The following is a 20,590-nucleotide window of genomic DNA, read 5'->3' as shown; positions in this document are numbered from 1 at the left end:
AATAAATTTGAGGACGGTGAGAGACCAATCACGTTTTTCAATTCCAAGAAAAAGCCATTTCGTTGGTCTTGGCGTCACTTTCCAAGTTTCCATCACAACACATTCACATACAATTGCATTTCCTTTTCCAGCTACCGTCGTGGACGTTTCTACTTTCCATCGCCTTCTCTCTCTTCCGCGGTTTCACCTAACTGGTTTATCTCTCTCTCTCTCTCTCTCTCTCTCTCTCTCTCTCTCTCTCTCTCTATATATATATGTACAGTTGTGTGTATTCCTGTTCTCGAGTTTTTGAGGAATACTGAAAATTGGAGATGGGTCTTGATCTGGAATCTGTGTCGGAGGCAACTTCAGGGGCCATAGGATCCCTCTTGAGCACCACCATCTTGTACCCGCTTGATACTTGTAAGACGAAGTACCAAGCCGATGTTCGAGCCCATGGCCAGCAAAAATACAGGTTACCCATCTTTTCGTTTTCTCAAATGATCATTTTTTTCTTCCAATCTTTCATCATAATTTGTCGTTTCATGATCTGGGCCTGTATTTTTCTTTATTTCATCATGGTCAGTGTTTATCTATCTGGTAAAGTCTGATATTAGCTTATTTTTGTTTTATGACTGTACTGGTTTTATATAGCCTCTTTATGGAAGTTTTAATGTAATTCGGTCGTATAGAGACATTTGAGCTCTTATGGTGTTCTTAAAAAAAAGATTCATCCTTTCTTGATTAGTTGGCAAATGAAAAGCTCAACGTTATATATGAAGATTTAAAAGGTCTCCCAGATCAAATAAGCTGGATTGGGATTAATTATATTTAAGCGAATTTGAAGTTATATTAATGCGCAGTTGTTCGGGAAAAAAAAAAAAAAAAAAAAAAGGAAAGAATTTTATGATGCAATTGGCAGTCTAGACATTTTTTTTTTTATAAGAAGGCAGTCTAGACTTTAAGGTACCTTTAATTGTTGAGTTTTCTTTTCTTTCTTTCTTTCTTTTTTTTTTTTTTGGTTTGGTCGTCTATTACTTTCGTCAATGAAAAGTTTCATATTTTGTGTCTATCGGTTGTCAGGCAACTCATAATCCAATTATCTCTTTTTTGTTTTTGTTTTTGTTTTTATTTTTATATTGTTTGTTTATGGGTATGTGATAGCATTTAGCATAAAGACTACGTAAATATGGCACTCTTAAAAGACAACCATGTCGATGTAGTTCTGAAGCTGTTTCGTAGTTGTTCATTTTCAAGAGTGATATCATGTTGTCTGGTTGGCTTTACGATTACATCTGGTGGGCGCTGGTTTCTCCTTTAAAACTGTGTAAATGTAATCCTGAAGTTTTCTTAATTTGTTATTTTCAAGCGTGATATCATCTTGTCTTGTTTTTAGAATTATCCATGGTGCACACTGCATGGTTCTTCCATCTAGCCATTCTAATAATATCATGTCGGGAGCTTTATGATGGAAAAGTTTAGCGTTAGGTCGAATGTCTATAGTACAAAAACTTTTCATTTAGTAGGAGAGTTGTTTGGCACCAATGATTATAGATTTTTTTTTATACCATGTATCTTCATGTACACACATAAATAGTTATATAAGTCACTTTTTTGTCTTTGGATCGGTAAACAATAATTTCATTGATGAAATAGTTATAAATCACTTGTCCCAAGTGCATATAACATTGCTTTCTATAATTTAGCTGTACAGAGGTTGCTTTTTGAATTGTCTTTTGCTTACCAAACTGTTTAATTTCTACTGGCCGGAATACAGTTATATTAGTAACGGCAACCTAAACAAAGTTTTAATGCTTCTTTCCTTAGAAGAGCCTATAGAATTTTGTATCCTTTGTAGAATAGGAGATGGGCATGGAATATGCTCCTCATATATTCTAATTTCTCGTAGCAATGCATCTACACATTGGCTGTTGCGTGGTCCCCAATTACTCTTTTTGAATCTGGATTATTCAATGGTTTCAGCATCCTAGGTAAAATGTAGCTTAAAGCTGAGTAAGCACAGAATTCGTAAGTTAGAGGTCAGCTCTTTGATTTGGCTGTGATAGTTTATTTGATTTCACTTTTTATGGTTTTTGTAGGAACCTATTCGATGTCTTAAGAGAAGCAGTTTCTACCCATCAGGTTCTTTCACTATACCAGGGCCTGGGTACAAAAAACCTGCAATCCTTCATTGCGCAGTTTGTCTACTTTTATGGCTACAGCTACTTCAAAAGGCTATATTTGGAAAGAAGCGGTGCCAAAAGAATAGGAACAAAAGCAAACTTAGTTCTAGCTGCTGCTGCTGGAGCTTGCACTGCCATTGTGACACAGGTAAGCCATTGAAAGGCCACACCTCCTTCATTATGCTATAGAATCATCCCTTGTTACACAAAGTAAAAACTAAAATCTAATAGGTCCCAAAACTACTGTTCTGGACAACTATATTTGTAATTTTCTTTTTATAAGTAACGTTAGTATCCATGTTTGCAGAATATTTCAAATATGATGTTGGGAAAATAGAATATGGTATTGGATCCAAAATTAATTATATTTAGAAATGTCTACGTGAACCAAACATTTCTCTTAGAAGTATATATATATGAATTATATTTTCATGTAATGCTCCATTTGGTTTCTTTAAAGATTGCAAAAAAAGTGTGATGATTTGAATAAGGAAAGAAATGAGACAGACATGAATGAGTTTCTCTGCTAGATGATTACGGAACCTGGGGCTTTGGTTTTGGAATGTACAGCCTGGGATTACGTGTTAATAGGAAGTGGAAGCATTAGTTTTACCTATAAAAGAAAGTGAAAGCACTAGTTCAACTTCTATCATACCGTGTATTACATTTCCAGTTAATTATGTGCTATTTGAATGTAGTTTGATGAACTTAGCTTGGTCACTGGGGAGAGGGGGGGTGGGGTGGGGGGGAGGCTAGATGATAGACATTATAGGTTTTTTTTTTTTTTTTTTTTTTTTTTGGTGGGGGATGACGAATCTTATAATTTTATTGCTTTAACATATATATCACTCCTTTTCCTCTTCCACCATCTTTGGTTAAAATATGTACTGATATTGAAGGCTAATGTTGGGCTATCTGTTTATTACTGTGTAGCCCCTGGATACAGCTTCCTCTAGGATGCAGACAAGTGCATTTGGTAAATCCAAAGGGCTTTGGAAGACCCTTACGGAGGGAACTTGGAGTGATGCATTTGATGGCCTTGGCATCTCTCTTCTGCTGACCTCAAACCCTGCAATTCAGGTATTTGACCTGGCCTACTGGCTTAGAAGTATATTTTGTATCGTCTCAAATCCTTCACTTCACGTTGTAGTGCCATTCTTGAGTTACCTGACCAGACATTTGGTTTGAAGAATAAACCGACTTAGACTTAAATTATATAATATTGCAGTATACGGTTTTCGATCAGTTGAAACAGAGACTCTTGAAGAGAAAACAGGATGAAGCCGGAAACGGTTTGTCCTCAGAATCCCTTTCTGCCTTCTCAGCCTTTTTGTTAGGTGCAATTTCAAAGAGTATTGCAACATGTCTGACATATCCTGCAATTAGGTGCGAAATGTTCTATCACTCTTATACTTCTCTAAAGAATGTAAACTTTGCTTTCATGCTCTCATGCTGCTACATGCTAACCCTTCATATTTATAACCTTTTTGGATTTAACTGCACACAGGTGTAAGGTCATGATTCAAGCTGTGGACTCAAACGATGATGGAACAAAGAAAGATCGGCGAAAATCCCACAAAACAGTGCCAGGAGTTCTCTATGCTATATGGAGAAGTGAAGGAATAGCAGGCTATTTCAAGGGATTGGATGCTCAGATCTTGAAGACTGTTCTCAGCTCAGCACTTCTTTTGATGATCAAGGAGAAAATATCTGCAACTACTTGGGTTCTTATACTTGCAACCAGAAGGTATCTATTGCTCACAAGGGGTAGATTAAAAAGTGCTTGATGGTTAATATAGTGATGGGAATTTACATAAAATACAATGTGAATACTGTGAGTTTTTATTCAGTTTTGTTGGAACAGATGTCCTTTATAGAGGTGGGTTAAATATCCCAGGTAGAAACCTCTTTTTTTTTCCCCTTTTTGTTAGTGGATGGTTCGTTCAAGTTAAATAGCAATAATTGCTAGGCATGCACTAGACATCAAAGATATGACAATCCTTTATGGAGCAAATTTTAATTGAGAGAAATAATGTTGTGTGGGAATATTTTTCTGCATAAACTGATTGTGATTGTGCCTATTGTGATTATGAATTTAAATTATAATTACTGTCATGTATCATTAAATTATGATTAATGGGAGAGTTTTATCCATTTTGTTTACAGTGAATTTGAAGAAAGGAAGGCCCAATAATAAAAACTTTAAGTTCATGTTGTCAAAAGGGGAGGCACTAGGCAATTAAAGATCCTTTTTAGTGGCTGTTGAAAGTCCCAAGTGTCGGATTAGGTTGCTTTAAAAGTAATGAATAGTCAAGATTTGAACTTAAAAATCTTTAGTTGGTGCCTCAAAAGTCAATACAATTTGATGATTATCATGTTTGGGGCAGTTTGGACTGAATTTCAATGGTGATCCACACTGTCGATTAATCTAATTACAAGTTCAATGGCGAGTTTAAATAGTGAGGTGAGATGAGATGGTTTTAAATGAAAGTTAAAAGTTGAATAAAATATTATTAGAATATTATTTTTTAACGTTTTAAAATTTGAAAAAATTGAATTATTTATTATATTTTGTGTGAAAATTTGATAAAGTGGTAATTATAAGATGAGATGAGTTGAAATCATCTTTATATCCAAATCTAGCCGCCTATATAGTAATTTTAGAGTCAAAACTCCCAATCTTAAAGCGATAATATCACTGATATCTAATTAAATGCAACTAGTCTATATACAATGGCCACAATTCGTGCATTTTGCTTAACATAATCTAATTTTGATATTTTCTTTAAAAAAAAAAAGTGTCATATTCATAAAGAGATCCAATAAAAGTAAATCCAAAACTTCACGTGGATATTGTAAGTTAGATTATAAAGTTAAACTTAATATATCATATAATCATGTCAATTTGTATGTTTATTTTTGTATAACATCTTTGTAACTAAAGCAATTCTCTTTATTAAAAATAGTTTGATAAAATGGATCATAATTTTCGACACCAAATTTCCAACATAGAACCAGTTCGGTTCACACCCTACTTATTTTTTAAATACGTACTTAGGACAGTTGCTTAGTCCGGAATCGGCCATTGACACATTTCCTAAGAACCTTTTTTTTTTTAAAAGGAAGACTTCCTTCGAGACAGAGAGACAGAGTTAATAAATTAAAGGGAGTTGGACTTCCTGTCCACTGTGAAGTATTCCATTCTCTCTTATAAAATTGAAAGAAAAGAAAAATCAAAGATATTGGAACGTTTGTGGAAAGAGGTTTACTTCCACGAGATCAAGAATCTGAATCTTCACGTGCAAGATATTAAGGACATCAAACTGAAATCTATCATTATTAATGTTTATCAATTTAATTCATAAAAGTTATTATTATTTATCAATTTAGTACGACTTTGATCTTGGTGATCAGGTGGAGATCGGCATATGGTCACGTTCATGAGAAAGGGTATGAATATCAAGTCTTCCGCTAGACCCGCTCCTTTTCTTAGTCAGTTTGAAGTTCTTTATAAATCAAGGGCATAACTCTTTTAAGTCATAAAAAGATTCTACAAAAATAAATTTATAACCTAACATGACTTTGTTAGATTGTAACAAAGACACGTAGAGAGAGAGAGAGAGATTAGGTTAGACAAATCCCAACAGTAAAGATTACATGGTAAAGAAAGGAGACCGTGACAATGTAACAGCTGCCATAAGCAAAGTCTAAAAAAACAAGCTAGGGAAAAATATATTATATACAAGAAACCTAAACCCCAACAAAGCCAGAGCTAAAGAAACCTTTTAACAGGTTTATGTTGTTACTTCAAAAGGCAAGCACCGGAGTTTGTGAAACAAAAAACATAAATTAGAAATAGAACAATTAATAAGAAGTACAGACATTCCTAGAGAACTGCATTAACATGGACGTTAGCATTTAAGACTCATGTAGAAGACAGAAATGAAGAAAGCAATAACAACTAAAGGAAAAGTCAAATCTAAGATCCTGAAAATGAGGCACTTTTGGAGACAATATTTTAGCTGCATTACTTGTTTTAGATTATATATTGGCATTGTATTGGAAGTTGAGTATTATTGGCTGGCATAGACGGAGTGATCGATCAGAGGACGGGTTGTTGAGTAACTCAAACACATTTCATTGACCTTCATGCACTTTCCTGAAGTTCTGTAGATTCCTGCTTAGTCTTGGAGATGAGCAAACAAAACCTAATTGTCTAATGCTTGGTAATTTGACCAAAATATTATTATTATTTTTTTCCCTTTCACACACCCACTCTGAACGTATATATATACCCCTCACTCTCCCTTTAAAACCAACCAATTTGCACTACAACTTCAGCTTCTTCCCATCCCTCGTTTTCCATGCTTTGTGATTTGACCATAATCTTTTTCCTCTCTCACTTCCTTTTGAATACACCTCACTCCTCTCCCCCTTCCAAAACCAACAACTTCTCTCACAACTCATAAGTTCAGCATCTCTCTCTCTCTCTCTCTAACTGATCTTCATCCTTTTCTGTCTTAAGCTCGAAGAGAAAGTTAAATTAGAAGGGACAAAGCAAGGAAAGAAGACAGTCTTCTCCTAGATCTTGAGAAGCCATGTTTATGTCAAGGCTTCAAGTAAGGTGCCTCTTACTTATTTTCTTAAGTATTTCAGCTTTACACCGTGAAGTTTTGGGGGCTAGAAATCTAAAAGAGAAGGTGGAGAATGCAGACAAGTCTCAAGTTTTGAAGAAAAGCTCTAATAATGCGGCAAATGATCAGGGCTTTTTCGCAGCCAGCAAGAGACAAGTACCCTCTTGTCCCGACCCTTTACACAACAGGTAAAAGGTGAAAATATCAGAGCTAGCTGTATATAATATATATACACACAATCAAACTGCTGAGCATGATCACATGGAAGATTGATCCAGAGCTTCTGCATGATAAAACAACAAGATTGAATGGTAGCACAGATGTTTGCTTTTCCACATAATACTGTAGGTTTACAAAGGTTTGTTATGAAATCAAAAGACTATATTTTGGTTCGAAAATATGCATGCATGTATGTTATGTTAGTGCAAGATAACAGCGTCAGATTGCCGCCTACACCTTAGTTTTGATCACTATGTTTATTGTTTTGAATTGAGTTATAAATTACAAATGCCATTGCAGAACTAAGGCTGCCTCCTTGAAGTTAGAACTTCCTTTTGTGCTGTTCAGAGATATATCATATATAGCTTTCTCAATTTCAGTAGTACCGTTCACACATATACCACAAAGACTTTTTGCCCTCTTTTCTAAGCTAATCCACAGGTTATCTATATTCATATCACTTCCTTTTTAACTTGAAATTTAACAAAATGTGATTCCCATAGATCACATCGAGAGCTTCTTGAAATGGCCCTACGCCTCCATAATTGGGTGGGAGATTGGTATCCTAAGCAGGGAAATCGCTCATTCAGCAGGGAAAACGAGGGAGGAATATGATTGCATTTGGACAAAAACAAGCAATGAATTACACGCAATGCATTAAGACAAATACGCAAATAATTGGCATAAAAAAAAATATCTTTATATTGTCCTAATACATTGATGCAAGACTGACAATTAAATGAGCAAATGCTTGAAATGGCATCCTTTTTTGACCCTCAGCTAAAATACAACAAAGAAAATTAAGGATATGACACTTTTTCTATACATCTGATCTTAATGGACTCTAGTTCAAAAAGTCTAATTTTCAATAGTTAGCTAGATTGACTTCTGGCAAGGAATTTATAAGAACATTATGCTTCAGAAAGGAGGGATTTAAAAGATCGACTTCTCATTACAAAATTCTGCCCAATATTTTAGATCCAATGTTCCAAATCATGTTCTTCTTTTCAACCAGTTTCATAATTGAAGTGAATTGTGGGCCAACTTGACCGTATTGAATGGATTTTCGGGTCCTGTAAAAGGGGAGAAAATTGCATATTCATAAATAGTCACCAATTATCTAATGCCAGCATTACTCATCTCCAAAACTATGAAAATGGATCTCATGCAAATTTTTGGAACATATACAACCATATTTGCTACAAAATGTAAGCTTTCAAATGGTACAAAAATCGATATGATCCAATATAATATTTAGGTAACAACTATTCCCATCACAAAATCAGCTTTTAGACAAAGACCACAAAATTGGTCTTCCAATTTCCGAACAACAATGCCTCAAAACAATCTAATTTCATGTTATTTCTGTTATAAACTATCTTGAATTGTATGACCACATTTAGCTAGCCATCAAATGCATAGTGCATAATGCTAGCATAGTGAGCTAGTCGTCAAATGCATAGTACTAGTCGTCAAAAGCATAGTCCCCTTTGTACTCCTATATATATCGTTAAATCCTTTAAGGAATTCATAAGTTTCATAACCTCTCTGAGCTCTATCTCTTTCTCTCTCCTTTTGAAAGTTTTATAACACATTATGACTCTCTTTTCAATGATTTCATAACACGTTATCAGTACGAAAGTTCTGACGATTTTGAAGCTAGCAGTCCTCTACTTCAAGTAAGTTTTTCAATATATTTTTGTAGTTTCCAAAATGAATATGAAATGTTACATTACTTAATGAAAATTCTATACTTATGTTCCTGATTTATATATGTAAAAAATGTCAAATCTTACAAAATTGGAATTCGTTGCTCTTGACATTTCTGGAAAAAATTATTTATCTTGGATCCTTGATGCTGAGATCCATCTGGATGCGATGAACCTGGGAAATACAATTAAAGAAGGAAATCAAGGGTCCCTACAGGACCGTGCTAAGGCAATGATTTTCCTTCGGCACCATCTTCATGAAGAATTAAAAACTGAGTATCTAACGGTGAAAGATCCACTTATTTTGTGGAATGATTTAAAGGAGAGATATGAACACCAGAAAAACAAAAGCTCGTCATGATTGGATGCACCTGAGGTTGTAAGACTTCAAGAGTGTTAGTGAGTATAACTCTGCACTCTTTAAAATTAGCTCGCTATTGAAATTATGTGGTGAAAAAGTCACTGATGATGACTTGTTAGAGAAGACATATACTACTTTTCATGCCTCGAATATGCTCCTGCAGCAGCAGTATCGAGAGCGAAAGTTTAAAAAATATTCTGAACTTATATCTTGTCTTCTATTAGCTGAGCAAAAGAATGAGCTTTTGTTAAGAAATCACCAGTCACGTCCTACTGGTTCTATATCATTCCCTGAAGTGAATGGTACTAGATTTACATCATTCCCAGAAGCGAATGATGCATCTTTTCAAAGAAAACGAGGGCGTGGACGTGGTAGGAAAAACTATAGAAGTGGAGGTCCTAGAAGTGACCACACTAAAAGGGACAATAATAGATATACACTGTACCACCAGAAATGGTTCAACTCAGAGAATGACAAAGGTCCTCAAAACAAATTTTTAAAGAAAGATGAAGATGGATGCCATAGATGTGATATGACTGGACATTGGGCTCGTGTCTGTCGTACAGATAAGCACTTAGTTGACTTATACCAATCTTCTATCAAAGAAAAAATAAAGAAATTTGAAACAAATTTTGCTGAACCATCATATGCTTTAGATTCTATAGATGGAGAAGATATTACAAGTCTTGATGTTTCTGATTTTTTTAAGGATTCTAGTGGTAGAGTTGATCATGGAAGTGTTCCTTTTTAATTAATGTATTTCTTTTATCTTATTATAAAATATTTTTATATTCTGCAATATTTTGTAGTAATGAAAGTTTTATTTATTTTTTTATACTTGTTATAAATTATTGATGATATGATTTATTTGAGAATGGAAATGGAGCATCCCTGAAGGATCGCCCTAAATCAATAATTTTATTGAGTATCTCATATGAGTGATACTTGTACCAAAAGCTCATTATAATTTATGCACCTTAAGTTGCATAATTGAAATTGTGGAAAAAATATATATTTGAATGAACGTCTCGAATGTGCTCCTGAAATAGCAATATCGAGTATGCTCCTGAAGTAGCAATATGAAATGCAAACGTTCACAATAAATTCTAAATTTGTATCAGGTCTTTCAATGACTGAGCAAAAATAATGAGCTTTTGATAAGAATCATTATTCACGTCTTACTAGATCTACATCATTCCCTGAAGTGAATGATAATGAAATTATATCATTCTATTCTCTGAAGTGAAAAGAATGATGCGTTTCATTCAAAGAAACTAAGAGATTAGACGTGATAATGAATATCTTTTCGGGCTAGAAGCTCGTATTGGAAAAACAATAAACTTTCTCTTTGAGATGATATTATACAAATTATTGAATCAAATATTATGATGCATCAAAAGGTGATATGATTCAAAATATTTGTATCTTTTCATGGTTATCTTGATCATCCAAAATCAATTACGATAAATCGAATGATTTTCATATGGACGTCCATAAAAGAACCAGAAGATTCTGTTACTATAAAGTCTTACCATCAGAAGTGGAAAGAAAAATTTACTTGAAGCAAATAAGATGAAATTATTCAACGTTATCTTGATTATCATATGTGAATCAGAAGTTCGGATGATAATTAAATTTTGGATACAATAAGATAAAAATGTCTCATATTCTATCTGCTAAAATTCTAGAGAGAATTGAAGTCCCTGTAGGACAATTAAGAAATTCAACAGTCTAAAGACATCTATAAAGGCATGTGAGACTTATCGATACAAAAGACAAAGTATCTCAAAAGAGAAAGGCACAAATAATTTGGTGCTCCTGAAGAGGCCATACCCACAAAACAAGCAATAAAGTCCATCCAAATTCTCTGTATAAAATTCTCCTATATAAACTCTTGAAGAGTGCCTCCTGAAAAGGTTTTTCATGAAAATCTCTTCCCTTGAAGAGGGACAGGTACCTGAAAATAACGAGATCTCGTTACATTTCATGAATAATGGAGAAATTATGGATAGAAATAAAATCGTTGTCGACAACGTATTTCCATATGAAATGGCAATTGACATTACAAGAAGTAATGATGAAAGTGAATCAAGAATCGTCGAAGAATACGACGTAAAATATTGGCCAAATTTGAAAGAAAAAATTCCTGCAGAATTGATTCACTAGTAAAATATGATGCATCGGGACTTATAGTCCAAACACCTAAAGAGGTGATGCTTGTTGAATGTCAGTGGGTATTTATGGAAAGGAAATAAAAATGTGATATATAAATCACGAGTCAGTTTCTCAATTCCTGATTAATTGATATCACTAAGTAAAATGTGATAAATATGGATTTGAAGTCCAAACACCTAAAGAGGTGATTTTTGTTAAATATCAGTGGATATTTATATACATGATATAAAAAGCCTGAAACTTTTAATATGAAAATGTGATATAGAAATCACAAGTTAGTTTCTCGAAGAAACAATATTGATATGATTTTAAAGTGGTTGAAATCATATTGAGATTTTTATTAGCTTGAAAGTTACCGAGAGTTTGGATATGCATGATTAACTACATATTTATATGGATTATTGGATCATAATATATATATGAAAATCCCTGAAGGATAGAAAATGTCTGAAGCTTCTAATATGAATACATCTGAAAATATGTATTCTATCAAGTTTCAAAGATCCTTATATGATCTAAAACAATCCAAACGCAAATAGAAACAAGCTATTATTGTAGTTTATATATATAATTTAAATGTCATTGAGGCTCCAGAAGAGCTCATGAAAACTGCACATATTTGAAATATAAATCTGAAACCTTTGCGGTTTCAAGGGGAAGACGGATGATGTTATTAGTCATGAAATACCATCTTTTAATACAATTAGTATTTCAGATTCATATTATGGATTTGATAAAAAGTGTGCATTATTAAAGAAGAAATAAAAGAGAACACACAAAACATCTACCAAAAGATAGAAACACAAATATGAATATTTGTGAAATATTATTTTATTATCTTGAAGCAAGAATTACAGAAATTTGAGACATTTTGCCTCATTCTTCAAACGCTCTTGTTTTTCAAGAATCTGCATGGCATCCATATCTAAAGGGGTGGGCAATCGAAAAGAAGATTTCAGCAAGGATTTTAAATTCCTATTCTCTTACTTTATTGATTCTATCTTCATGTTGGACTCCAGAAGAAGTCGCTGAAGTATAGCAATATTCTTGTGGAGATTGTCAACTCCACAAGTTCTGGATTGCAGTCGCTGAGAAAATGCGACAATGGATGATGAGTATCGGGTACCGAGACTCACAAGCTCATAGATAACTTCATTATCTGACCTATAAGTCAGATCATTATATTGCATGATAGCACCTGTGGTAGAAGCAGGAACAGCTGATGAATGAGGTGCAGAATACCTCATATATTGGCCATGAGAAGATCGTTGAGCCATTGTAGGATAAGAATGTAGAAAGCGATTGCAGAGTAAAAATGCAGTATGATTACAGAAAAGTGAAGAAGATGATATGCGAATGAAGATGAACTGAATATCTCTTTTATAGAGAAAATTATGATACAATATCTCTCGTGAAGCAAGAAAAAAGAGACAAAATATAGATTCATAGCTCTGCGGCACCTGACAGCACGCCTGACACCTACAGAGGAGTTGAAAATCCGCGATACTTGTCTAATCTTAAAAGGCTGGCCATTGTTTTTATTAAAAAATGAGGTTAGCGGTATAATGTTGATGAATTTTCTACTAACTGTGTTATTTACAAACACTCCAGAAGAGTACAACTCCAGAAGAGTAGTGATGAGCAGAAAGATCCAGTTGTGATTATTTTATCAACATGAATTAAGTCTACAGTTAGTTGGATGTACAGATGCGAGTTATCTTTCAGATACACACAAGAAGATCACTGCAATTCATGAGAAGAAAGTTGAAATTGATATCAAGAAGATACGGTCAAGTAAAAATCTGGCAGATTTATTCACTAAAACATTACCAACTGCAACATTTAAGAAGATTATACAGAACATTAGAATGCGGAGGTTTGAAGACCTGTTATCATACACTTTTCAGAAGAAGTAATGTCTTGAAGACTTGTGCTGATTGTACTCTTTTTCCTTTGCTAAGATTTTATCCCACTAGATTTTCCTTTGCAAGGTTTTAATAAGGCAATCCTAAAGCACTCAATGATACACATAAATACTGTACTCTTTTTCCTTCGCCATTGATTTTTTTCCCACAAGATTTTTTCTTGACAAGGTTTTAACGAGACATATTATTTAAATATGATCATCCAAAAGGGAAGTGTTATAAACTATCTTGAATTGTATGACCATATTTAACTAGCCATCAAATGCATAATGCATAATGAGCTAGTCGTCAAATGCATAGTACTAGTCGTCAAATGCATAGTCCCCTTTGTACTCCTATATATATCGTTGAATCCTTTAAATAATTCATAAGTTTCATAACATCTCTGAACTCTATCTCTTTCTCTCTCCTTTTGAAAATTTTATAACACGTTATAACTCTCTTTTTAATGATTTTATAACAGTTTCCACCCATTGTTTTTGCTGCTTCATTTTTGGGAAAAATAGAGTAGGGGTGGATAATAACATTGAAATTTTAGTCTCAGTCAAAGGTTAGTTAAACAATAAATTAGGCCTTTTTCTTCCCTTTGGCTTCGTCGGCTGGCTTGTTCTTGAAAGGTAGGAAGGTCTTTCCACCCATAAATTCCCGCAAGGCTTCTGGTACCTCAACGCCATCGGCCCTCTGATGGTTCTCAAGTATACAGCATATTGTTCTCTCTGTTGCTGTGAGTGTTGAGTTCAATAAGTGAACATATTTCTTTGCTTGCTCATTGCTCTGCAACAGCACAAAAATTAATGGGCAAGAGAATCATTATCTCAGAAAGGAAAAGGGTCAATCAAGGTTTCAATAACTCTTGCATACCATTTTTTTTATCAGCCTTACAATCAAAGTTTGTTAAGACTGGAATTCACTTTCCCAAGTACGATTTATTTGATGAAAAATTAAAAAAGAAAAAATAATTTTCCCAGGTACAATTTATCAACAAGGCATACAATCCAGAACCTGATGTTTATTGTATTTGACATAGTTTAGAGACTATAGCACCCAAGAGAAATATCTTTTCTCATTCTTTGGACCATCCTCATTTTGAGCCCAAAATTCCAAAGCAATTAGTACTGTCCTAGTTGGCTAAAATAAAACTTTGGACGATAGCACGAAATTAAAGAGGGAAATTCACTTATAAATGATAGGAGATGAATTAAAATTACTTGACTTAAGATTAGTATATTACAGCATTGAAGTTTCTCAAAGTTTTTATTCTTCAATTAGAACTATTTTCTTGTCAATTGTATGTTCCCATTAACTTTATTTCACTGATATACTCAATATTTCTGTTGATAGGGGCACCCTGATCGGCAATCAGAAATTTGTGATTACCCTATGGCTTGGTTCAGACATAATAAAAAAATTTACAGGATCTACCTTTTTCTGCCCAAATCGAATTTCTAATCTTCTTGACTGATAGTCTGTACAGTTTGAGCAGGACACCAGCTCCCTGTAAGTCTGAGATGCAGGGAACCATCCTTCCAAATCATACTTCTTGGAAGCTGCATCATTGAGAGCACCAGAAACAATAGCAACAACTTGATAGGGAATGTTTAGCTGCAACGTAGAGAAATTAATCAGATTCGGGACTTAAAAAGCAAGGCACTACTAAATTGAGAATGACCATCATGTCAATAAGGGGAATTCCTATATAGGACCCCATGTTCTCCTACACAAAGTGGGGAGAGAAAAGGATTCAACCTGTTTCACTTATATCACAAGTCCAGAAGTCACAAAAATATTTCAGTACTTCACTTATACATGCAATTTCACACATGAAACGCAAACACATCAGTCTCTAAACAGAGAAAAAACACAGAAATTGGACCATCAAAACTTGTTCGTGGGTCTCCAAGGTCAAATGACATGCAAATAACCAAACTAGTCTGCCAATCAAGAGTTTTCAAAGAAATGGAAAATTAAATGCATACATGTATTTATGAAGATAATACTGTCTTGTAGATTGCATTAATAATAATAATAATAATAATAACAACAACAACAACAATACCATCTTGTAGAAATCCTCGGAGTTTTTCATCATTTCCTCATGCATTGCCCAAGATTCATTGTTCTCCGGGCCAGTAATGCAAAACTGCTCAACCTTCTCAAATTGATGAACTCTGAATATTCCCAGAGTATCTCGACCATGTGAACCAGCCTCTTTACGAAAGCAGGACGAATAACCAGCATATCTAGAAAAAAAAAATGAATATTCTTAACAAATGTCAACAACCATGCTTTTCTACACATGAAAGGCTTCAACAAGATATTACAACCTTAAGGGTAGCTCAGAAGGATGGATCCAATCATCCAAATGATATGCACAAAGTGGTTGTTCAGCTGTAGCAATCAGATATTTGTCATCACCCTCACCAGTTACCTATTATAATCAGCCAACTGAAGCAATTAGCTTATACACCTGACGATATGTTGCAGGAAAAGAACTTAAATGAGGCCTTCATCTTTTTTCTGATGTAAGCCTCAGCCACCAACACACTCTTATCTATGAAGAATTAGCCAGCTGTGACAAGATGGCGAATGAAAGGTGAAGATTCTCAAACTTATGGATCTTTCACATTTACTATAACAAGTAAAAACTCAAAATAGACAACATTGCATCCAAATAGAACCAAAACATTTAAAATGCATAATAAGCAAGCTTAGACATTTAAAATAATTATTCTGGGCCATTGTATTAAAGACATTTGCAGAAGTGTACAAATGTTACCTTGTAAAGTTCTTCATCAAATTGTGCTAATTGAGCACACTTTGCCATGATATCTTTTCTCATGAAAAATGGAGTCTGCAATGGTGTATATCCTCTTTTCTCCAAAAATTCAAGACCAAAGTTGATCAGAGCTTGATTAAGACGCACTCCATCTCCTTTCAAGTAGAAACCTCTACCTCCAGCCACATCAGTACCTACAAATTTAAAGCATATTGGGATTAGGAATCAAATTATTTCCCCGATAGGTATAACAAGCATGACTATATAATTTGTTAAGACAGTTTGAGCGCTATGAAGGCCAGCTATCACACTATGGAGAAATACATCGAGGCAGTAAAAGTGAAGGGACAAAAGCGCACGGTATGAGACTGCAAACTTACAATTGTCAAGCTCTGCCATTATCTTTTTTCCACTTTCTGGTTATGTTTTCCTCTTATATGCTTTTTGTTTACTTGGTCTATGATTTATGTATTTTCTATTCAATTCTTAGATAACTTATAAAAAAACTTTTTCCACGAAGTAAATACAAGTTGTTACCAACTCACGAAGCTGACCAAATTAGATCAGTGACATTGCAATTGAGTTAGCAAGGTAACTTATTGCACACTATAAGATTCTAATCTCATTGAATAGAAAACAACTTACCCACCACCAATGTCGTAAATGACAGTTTTACATTTTCTTAGAAGTATCTAGACATTCAAATCTGAAAGCTGATCAGATTAGGATGAATAAAATCAGACCCAAGATATACATGCTTTTACATTTACCATACATCTTTTCAACAGAAAGTGTACAAAAAAATCGTTTTTTCTTTTTCTAAATAGTCATATCACAAAGTGTAAATATGTCAAACCAGAAGAAGCACCCAAAGGAAGTGTTAAAAAAATAATGACCTCAATCGATGTAGATTTGAGGTGACACCACTGAAACACAGTAACACTAATTGTCAGTCAGCCAGAATAAAACAAAAAAAAAAAAAAAACCAATAATAAGTACAAGAGAACCGGTGTCAAACCCATGCATAAATTGAGTTATACACTATGTACACCATATTATGTTACTACGAAAAGATATAATGCTTTCAAGCTTAGAACAGAAGATTTTGCCTTAATATTGGATGACAACAATATAGTACCTTTCTTTAAATCTGCAATCCCAAGGAGCTCAACAAGCTCAACATGATTCTTTAGTTTTGGCTCCAACCGTTTCTCACCCCATGATCTTATAACCGCATTGTTTGCCTACATCACAATAACCAATTCAAATATCAGAATAAGCACTAGGTAAAATGAAATAAAACAAAATGTTCCAAGTCATATACCTCATCATCGCTGATTGGAACAGAATCATGAACGAGATTTCCAATGGTTTCTAATTTTGAATTCAATTGTTTTAAAACTTCCCGAACTTTAACTTCTCCCTCCGCAGCTGACTTCTTGTTTTCCTCCGTATCCTTGATCATCTCAGTGGTGTCTTCACCAGCCTTTTTTGCATACAAAATCACAACTCAGTTTCATACCAAATGAACCCAAGAACTTACTTAAAAAACCAAGAAAAAAAAAATTCTCAAATTACTAATATTCAAGAAATATTAAGTCCAACAGCTTATGGTCATACATATTTAATATAATTCAAATTTCAAATTCTGGATTCCTTAACTCTTCAACAGGAGGATGAAATTTTTTACAATCCCAAATAAATTGGCTAATTTGCAAGTTTTAGGGGGAAAATTCTCCCCCAGAAGTTCAGCCCAACCCAGGCGGGCATGGCACCTGGTCCAAGCCGTCCGGCTCCAGGTCACATAACAGCGGGTATCCCAGCCCAAGAGGACGCGGGTCAAGCCGACGGGCAGGGTGGACCGTGATCCAGAGGGAACTCAACACCCTTGTCGCCAGGGAAAAAGCAGCACGCCACCTTGAAGGAACAACACGATCTGACACCCTCCTCAAGCCAAGCTGCATTAATTGGGCTCTGGCAGGGGCCACTGAGGGAGGTAGGGCATGGAGCTCCCAACCATTGAGACAGGTATAAGTATCCCCTCAAGCACCATAGAAAGGTAAGCTAAAAAATGAACACCCCATCTCCCGAGAGTTTTCCTCTAGACAAAACTGACTTAAGCATCGGAGGCTCCATCCAGCGACCTCCAGAGCTGCTAGAACTGGGAGTGATTTTGTGTGTGCAGGTAAGAGAAGGCCTGAGCCCCCAAGAAGTCCGGCCCAAAGGCGTATGAAACACGACGTTAACAGCAAGCATACATCAACCATATGCCTATATATGCCTGCTTGAAAATTTTCCATTTTCTGTATATAAAGCAAGAAAAAAACAATACGAGCAACCCCATGGGATGGAGGATGACATTTTTTACAATCCCATATAAACGCACAGTCTGAACTTCGTCCCCTCCCCCCGGCCCCGCGTGGAGCCTGTTTGTTTTGGACATTTTAGGATATTCTTCCTGAATAGGCACTGAGGAAAAAAAAACACAGGCGATAAATTCCATTACGTAAGAATAGAAATCTGTGGGACCTCCTTTGGTATATTACAATCATAATCTCAGTCACATCTAGAGCTTAGCACTCTTATGAAGCAATAGAGAGAAAAATAGAATTAAATTCATCTTCAGCCTCTCGAGAAAGCAATGGAAGATTACTAGGGGGCTTTGAAATGCAGACGGGGAAGGCAAGAAGGACCACTTGGGGGGGGGGGGGGGGGGGGGGGGGGGGGGGGGGGGGGGGGAGAGAGATGCACGGAGGGGAGGAGCTCGGGGAGAGACTGGGGGGAATCATAGACCGTACGTTTTGCATTTAAAAAATAAAAAATAAAAGCCACACTGGCAAGCCCATACGGGGTGTGTGGTGTAACGGCTTTAGTATAGCTTTACTCTTTTTACAATCCCATATAGATTGGCTTATTTGCAAGCATACATTTTTTTTTTTATAGGATTGCAAGCATACATAAGCCGTATTCCTATGCATGCCCGCTTGAAAATTTTCCATTTTCTATATATAAAGCAAGAAAAAAAATACGACCAACCCCATGTCCATCCCACAAAGCACATCCTCATACGATTACAACCATTGGTATTATCACTTAATGTTTCTGTTATTTTCAAAATTCTTTTTTTGATACAAGAAATATTATCCATCATTTGGTTTATACCAGAAAGGCATGCCTTTCAACGTGCAGTGGTACCAATATGTGTCCATAGGGTCCCATCCTTCGGCACTCCATTGCCCAATGTCAAAATGTGTCCTCACCAAAACGGTCCTGTTTAGAACAGGACAGCCATATTCTACAGAAATCTTTTCTCCGAACTACTATTATCAAAGGGTATATATCTCAAAAATACTTTTCTTACTTACCTTTTCTTTTCGTAATTGTTAACAAAAAAGATTCATTCACAGCATAATACAAATTTCCAACAGTATGGATAATAAACCAAAACATGTTTCAAGCTTTTCATCAAGATGATTTAGTAACTCTTTACTGGTTTTTTTTTTTACGCTCTAATTTCCAATAACCAGAAACAAAAACAACCAAAACGGGAAAAAATTATCATAAACAAATGAAAAGGAAAAGTATGAAGCACTCACAATTCGAAGTTGAGCGATTCGCTTGTTGATCTTGTTAAGATCCTTTCGAAGGTTCTCGAGATCGAATTGATCTAAAAATCAGTACCGAAATATTAAAATACAAAAGGTTAAAAAAATCCATAAGAAACGTTACTAAATTTACAAAATATGGCGCGAGAGAGGGAGGAGGTAGGAACGGTACGTTTTCGCCATTCTTTGTCGAGCTCGATGACCTCGTCGACGAGCTGGACGTTGGCGAAACGGCGTCGTTGAGATTCGCGGATGAGATCGGGGTTGCCACCCTTCTCTACTCGGAAGATATTGATGTCCAACATTCTCCCCCTCTCTGCGAATGTGTGAGTGCAACTACGGAAATGGAATGTAGAACAAAGCAGGAGCCAGCAAGGGCTTGTACCACTCTACGAGACAAAACCCTAGCTATGAAAACTCAACTCTAAGGCCTTGTTTGTTTAGCCAAAACCAAAAATCTCATCTCATCTCATCTCAATTCATCATTACCCCTTTTTCAAATCCCAATACAAAATATAATAAACAATCTAACTTTTTTAAATCCCAATACAAAATTAATATTCAAAAATTATATTATAACAATATTTTATTTATTACTATTTAAAACATCTTATCTCATCTCATCTTATCTGTGTAACCAAGCGGGGCCTAAGAATAAGAATAAAGATGGCCCTGTTTCTGTTTGGGACACGGGTTCACGCTACCCTGACCCGGTTCAGCACTATCTGATTTTTAACGGATTTTACTTTCATTCGACAACACAACTGTTTTATAATATTTTAAGATATTTTCTTCTCAAATATTATTTAGAAATAAATATTTTTTAATTTTTAATTTTTTACATTTTTGACTACTTTATTGCCTACTTTATATACACTAGTAAAGCAGCACGTGCGATGCACGTGTGCCCAGTCGATATTTTTTTTAAGTGTAACAATTTAAAAATTTTTTAATTTAGCTATAAATAGGCAGAATTTCATCTATATTTTAACAATTTTCTTTCTCTTCATAATAAACATTATAT

The 20,590-nt window shown here is 34.9% G+C and overlaps 2 protein-coding genes across 3 annotated transcripts; one reads left to right on the top strand and one right to left on the bottom strand.

Annotated features, from left to right (window-relative positions):
- Nucleotides 1–106: 106 nt before the first annotated feature.
- LOC122317480 (peroxisomal adenine nucleotide carrier 1) lies at nucleotides 107–4,210 on the top strand. Its single transcript, XM_043134598.1, has 5 exons — nucleotides 107–454; nucleotides 2,079–2,310; nucleotides 3,096–3,242; nucleotides 3,391–3,548; nucleotides 3,670–4,210. Exons 1-5 carry the CDS (start codon nucleotides 312–314, stop codon nucleotides 3,947–3,949), a joined length of 960 nt encoding a protein of 319 aa, XP_042990532.1. The 5' UTR covers nucleotides 107–311; the 3' UTR covers nucleotides 3,950–4,210.
- A 4,026-nt stretch (nucleotides 4,211–8,236) lies between these two features.
- Nucleotides 8,237–19,982, bottom strand: LOC122317124 (serine--tRNA ligase). Of its 2 annotated transcripts, XR_006244380.1 has the most exons (10): nucleotides 19,739–19,982; nucleotides 19,558–19,628; nucleotides 17,286–17,447; nucleotides 17,100–17,205; nucleotides 15,962–16,155; nucleotides 15,510–15,613; nucleotides 15,242–15,425; nucleotides 14,608–14,787; nucleotides 13,648–13,959; nucleotides 8,237–8,376 (listed from the first exon to the last, which is right to left on the bottom strand). XR_006244380.1 is itself a non-coding variant. In XM_043134054.1 (9 exons), exons 1-9 carry the CDS (start codon nucleotides 19,869–19,871, stop codon nucleotides 13,753–13,755), a joined length of 1,341 nt encoding a protein of 446 aa, XP_042989988.1. In that variant the 5' UTR covers nucleotides 19,872–19,982; the 3' UTR covers nucleotides 13,528–13,752. The 2 variants fall into 2 exon arrangements, 1 of the variants encoding a protein (XP_042989988.1); XM_043134054.1 differs by lacking the exon at nucleotides 8,237–8,376 and having other exon boundaries at nucleotides 13,528–13,959.
- Nucleotides 19,983–20,590: the final 608 nt, after the last annotated feature.

The sequence above is a fragment of the Carya illinoinensis genome, chromosome 7, assembly GCF_018687715.1.
Source record: "Carya illinoinensis cultivar Pawnee chromosome 7, C.illinoinensisPawnee_v1, whole genome shotgun sequence".
Classification (NCBI taxonomy): Eukaryota; Viridiplantae; Streptophyta; class Magnoliopsida; order Fagales; family Juglandaceae; genus Carya; species Carya illinoinensis.
Note: the sequence above shows the minus strand (reverse complement) of the source record. Positions and strands in the feature narration are given on the sequence as shown.

Coding starts and splice junctions, on each gene's coding strand:
- LOC122317480 (XM_043134598.1), top strand. CDS start 312: ATGGGTCTTGATCTGGAATCTGTGTCGGAGGCAACTTCAGGGGCCATA. Junction 455..2,078: donor CATGGCCAGCAAAAATACAG/GTTACCCATCTT, acceptor TGGTTTTTGTAG/GAACCTATTCGATGTCTTAA. Junction 2,311..3,095: donor GCACTGCCATTGTGACACAG/GTAAGCCATTGA, acceptor ATTACTGTGTAG/CCCCTGGATACAGCTTCCTC.
- LOC122317124 (XM_043134054.1), bottom strand. CDS start 19,871: ATGTTGGACATCAATATCTTCCGAGTAGAGAAGGGTGGCAACCCCGAT. Junction 19,629..19,738: donor CGACAAAGAATGGCGAAAAC/GTACCGTTCCTA, acceptor ACTGATTTTTAG/ATCAATTCGATCTCGAGAAC. Junction 17,206..17,285: donor TTCCAATCAGCGATGATGAG/GTATATGACTTG, acceptor ATTGTGATGTAG/GCAAACAATGCGGTTATAAG.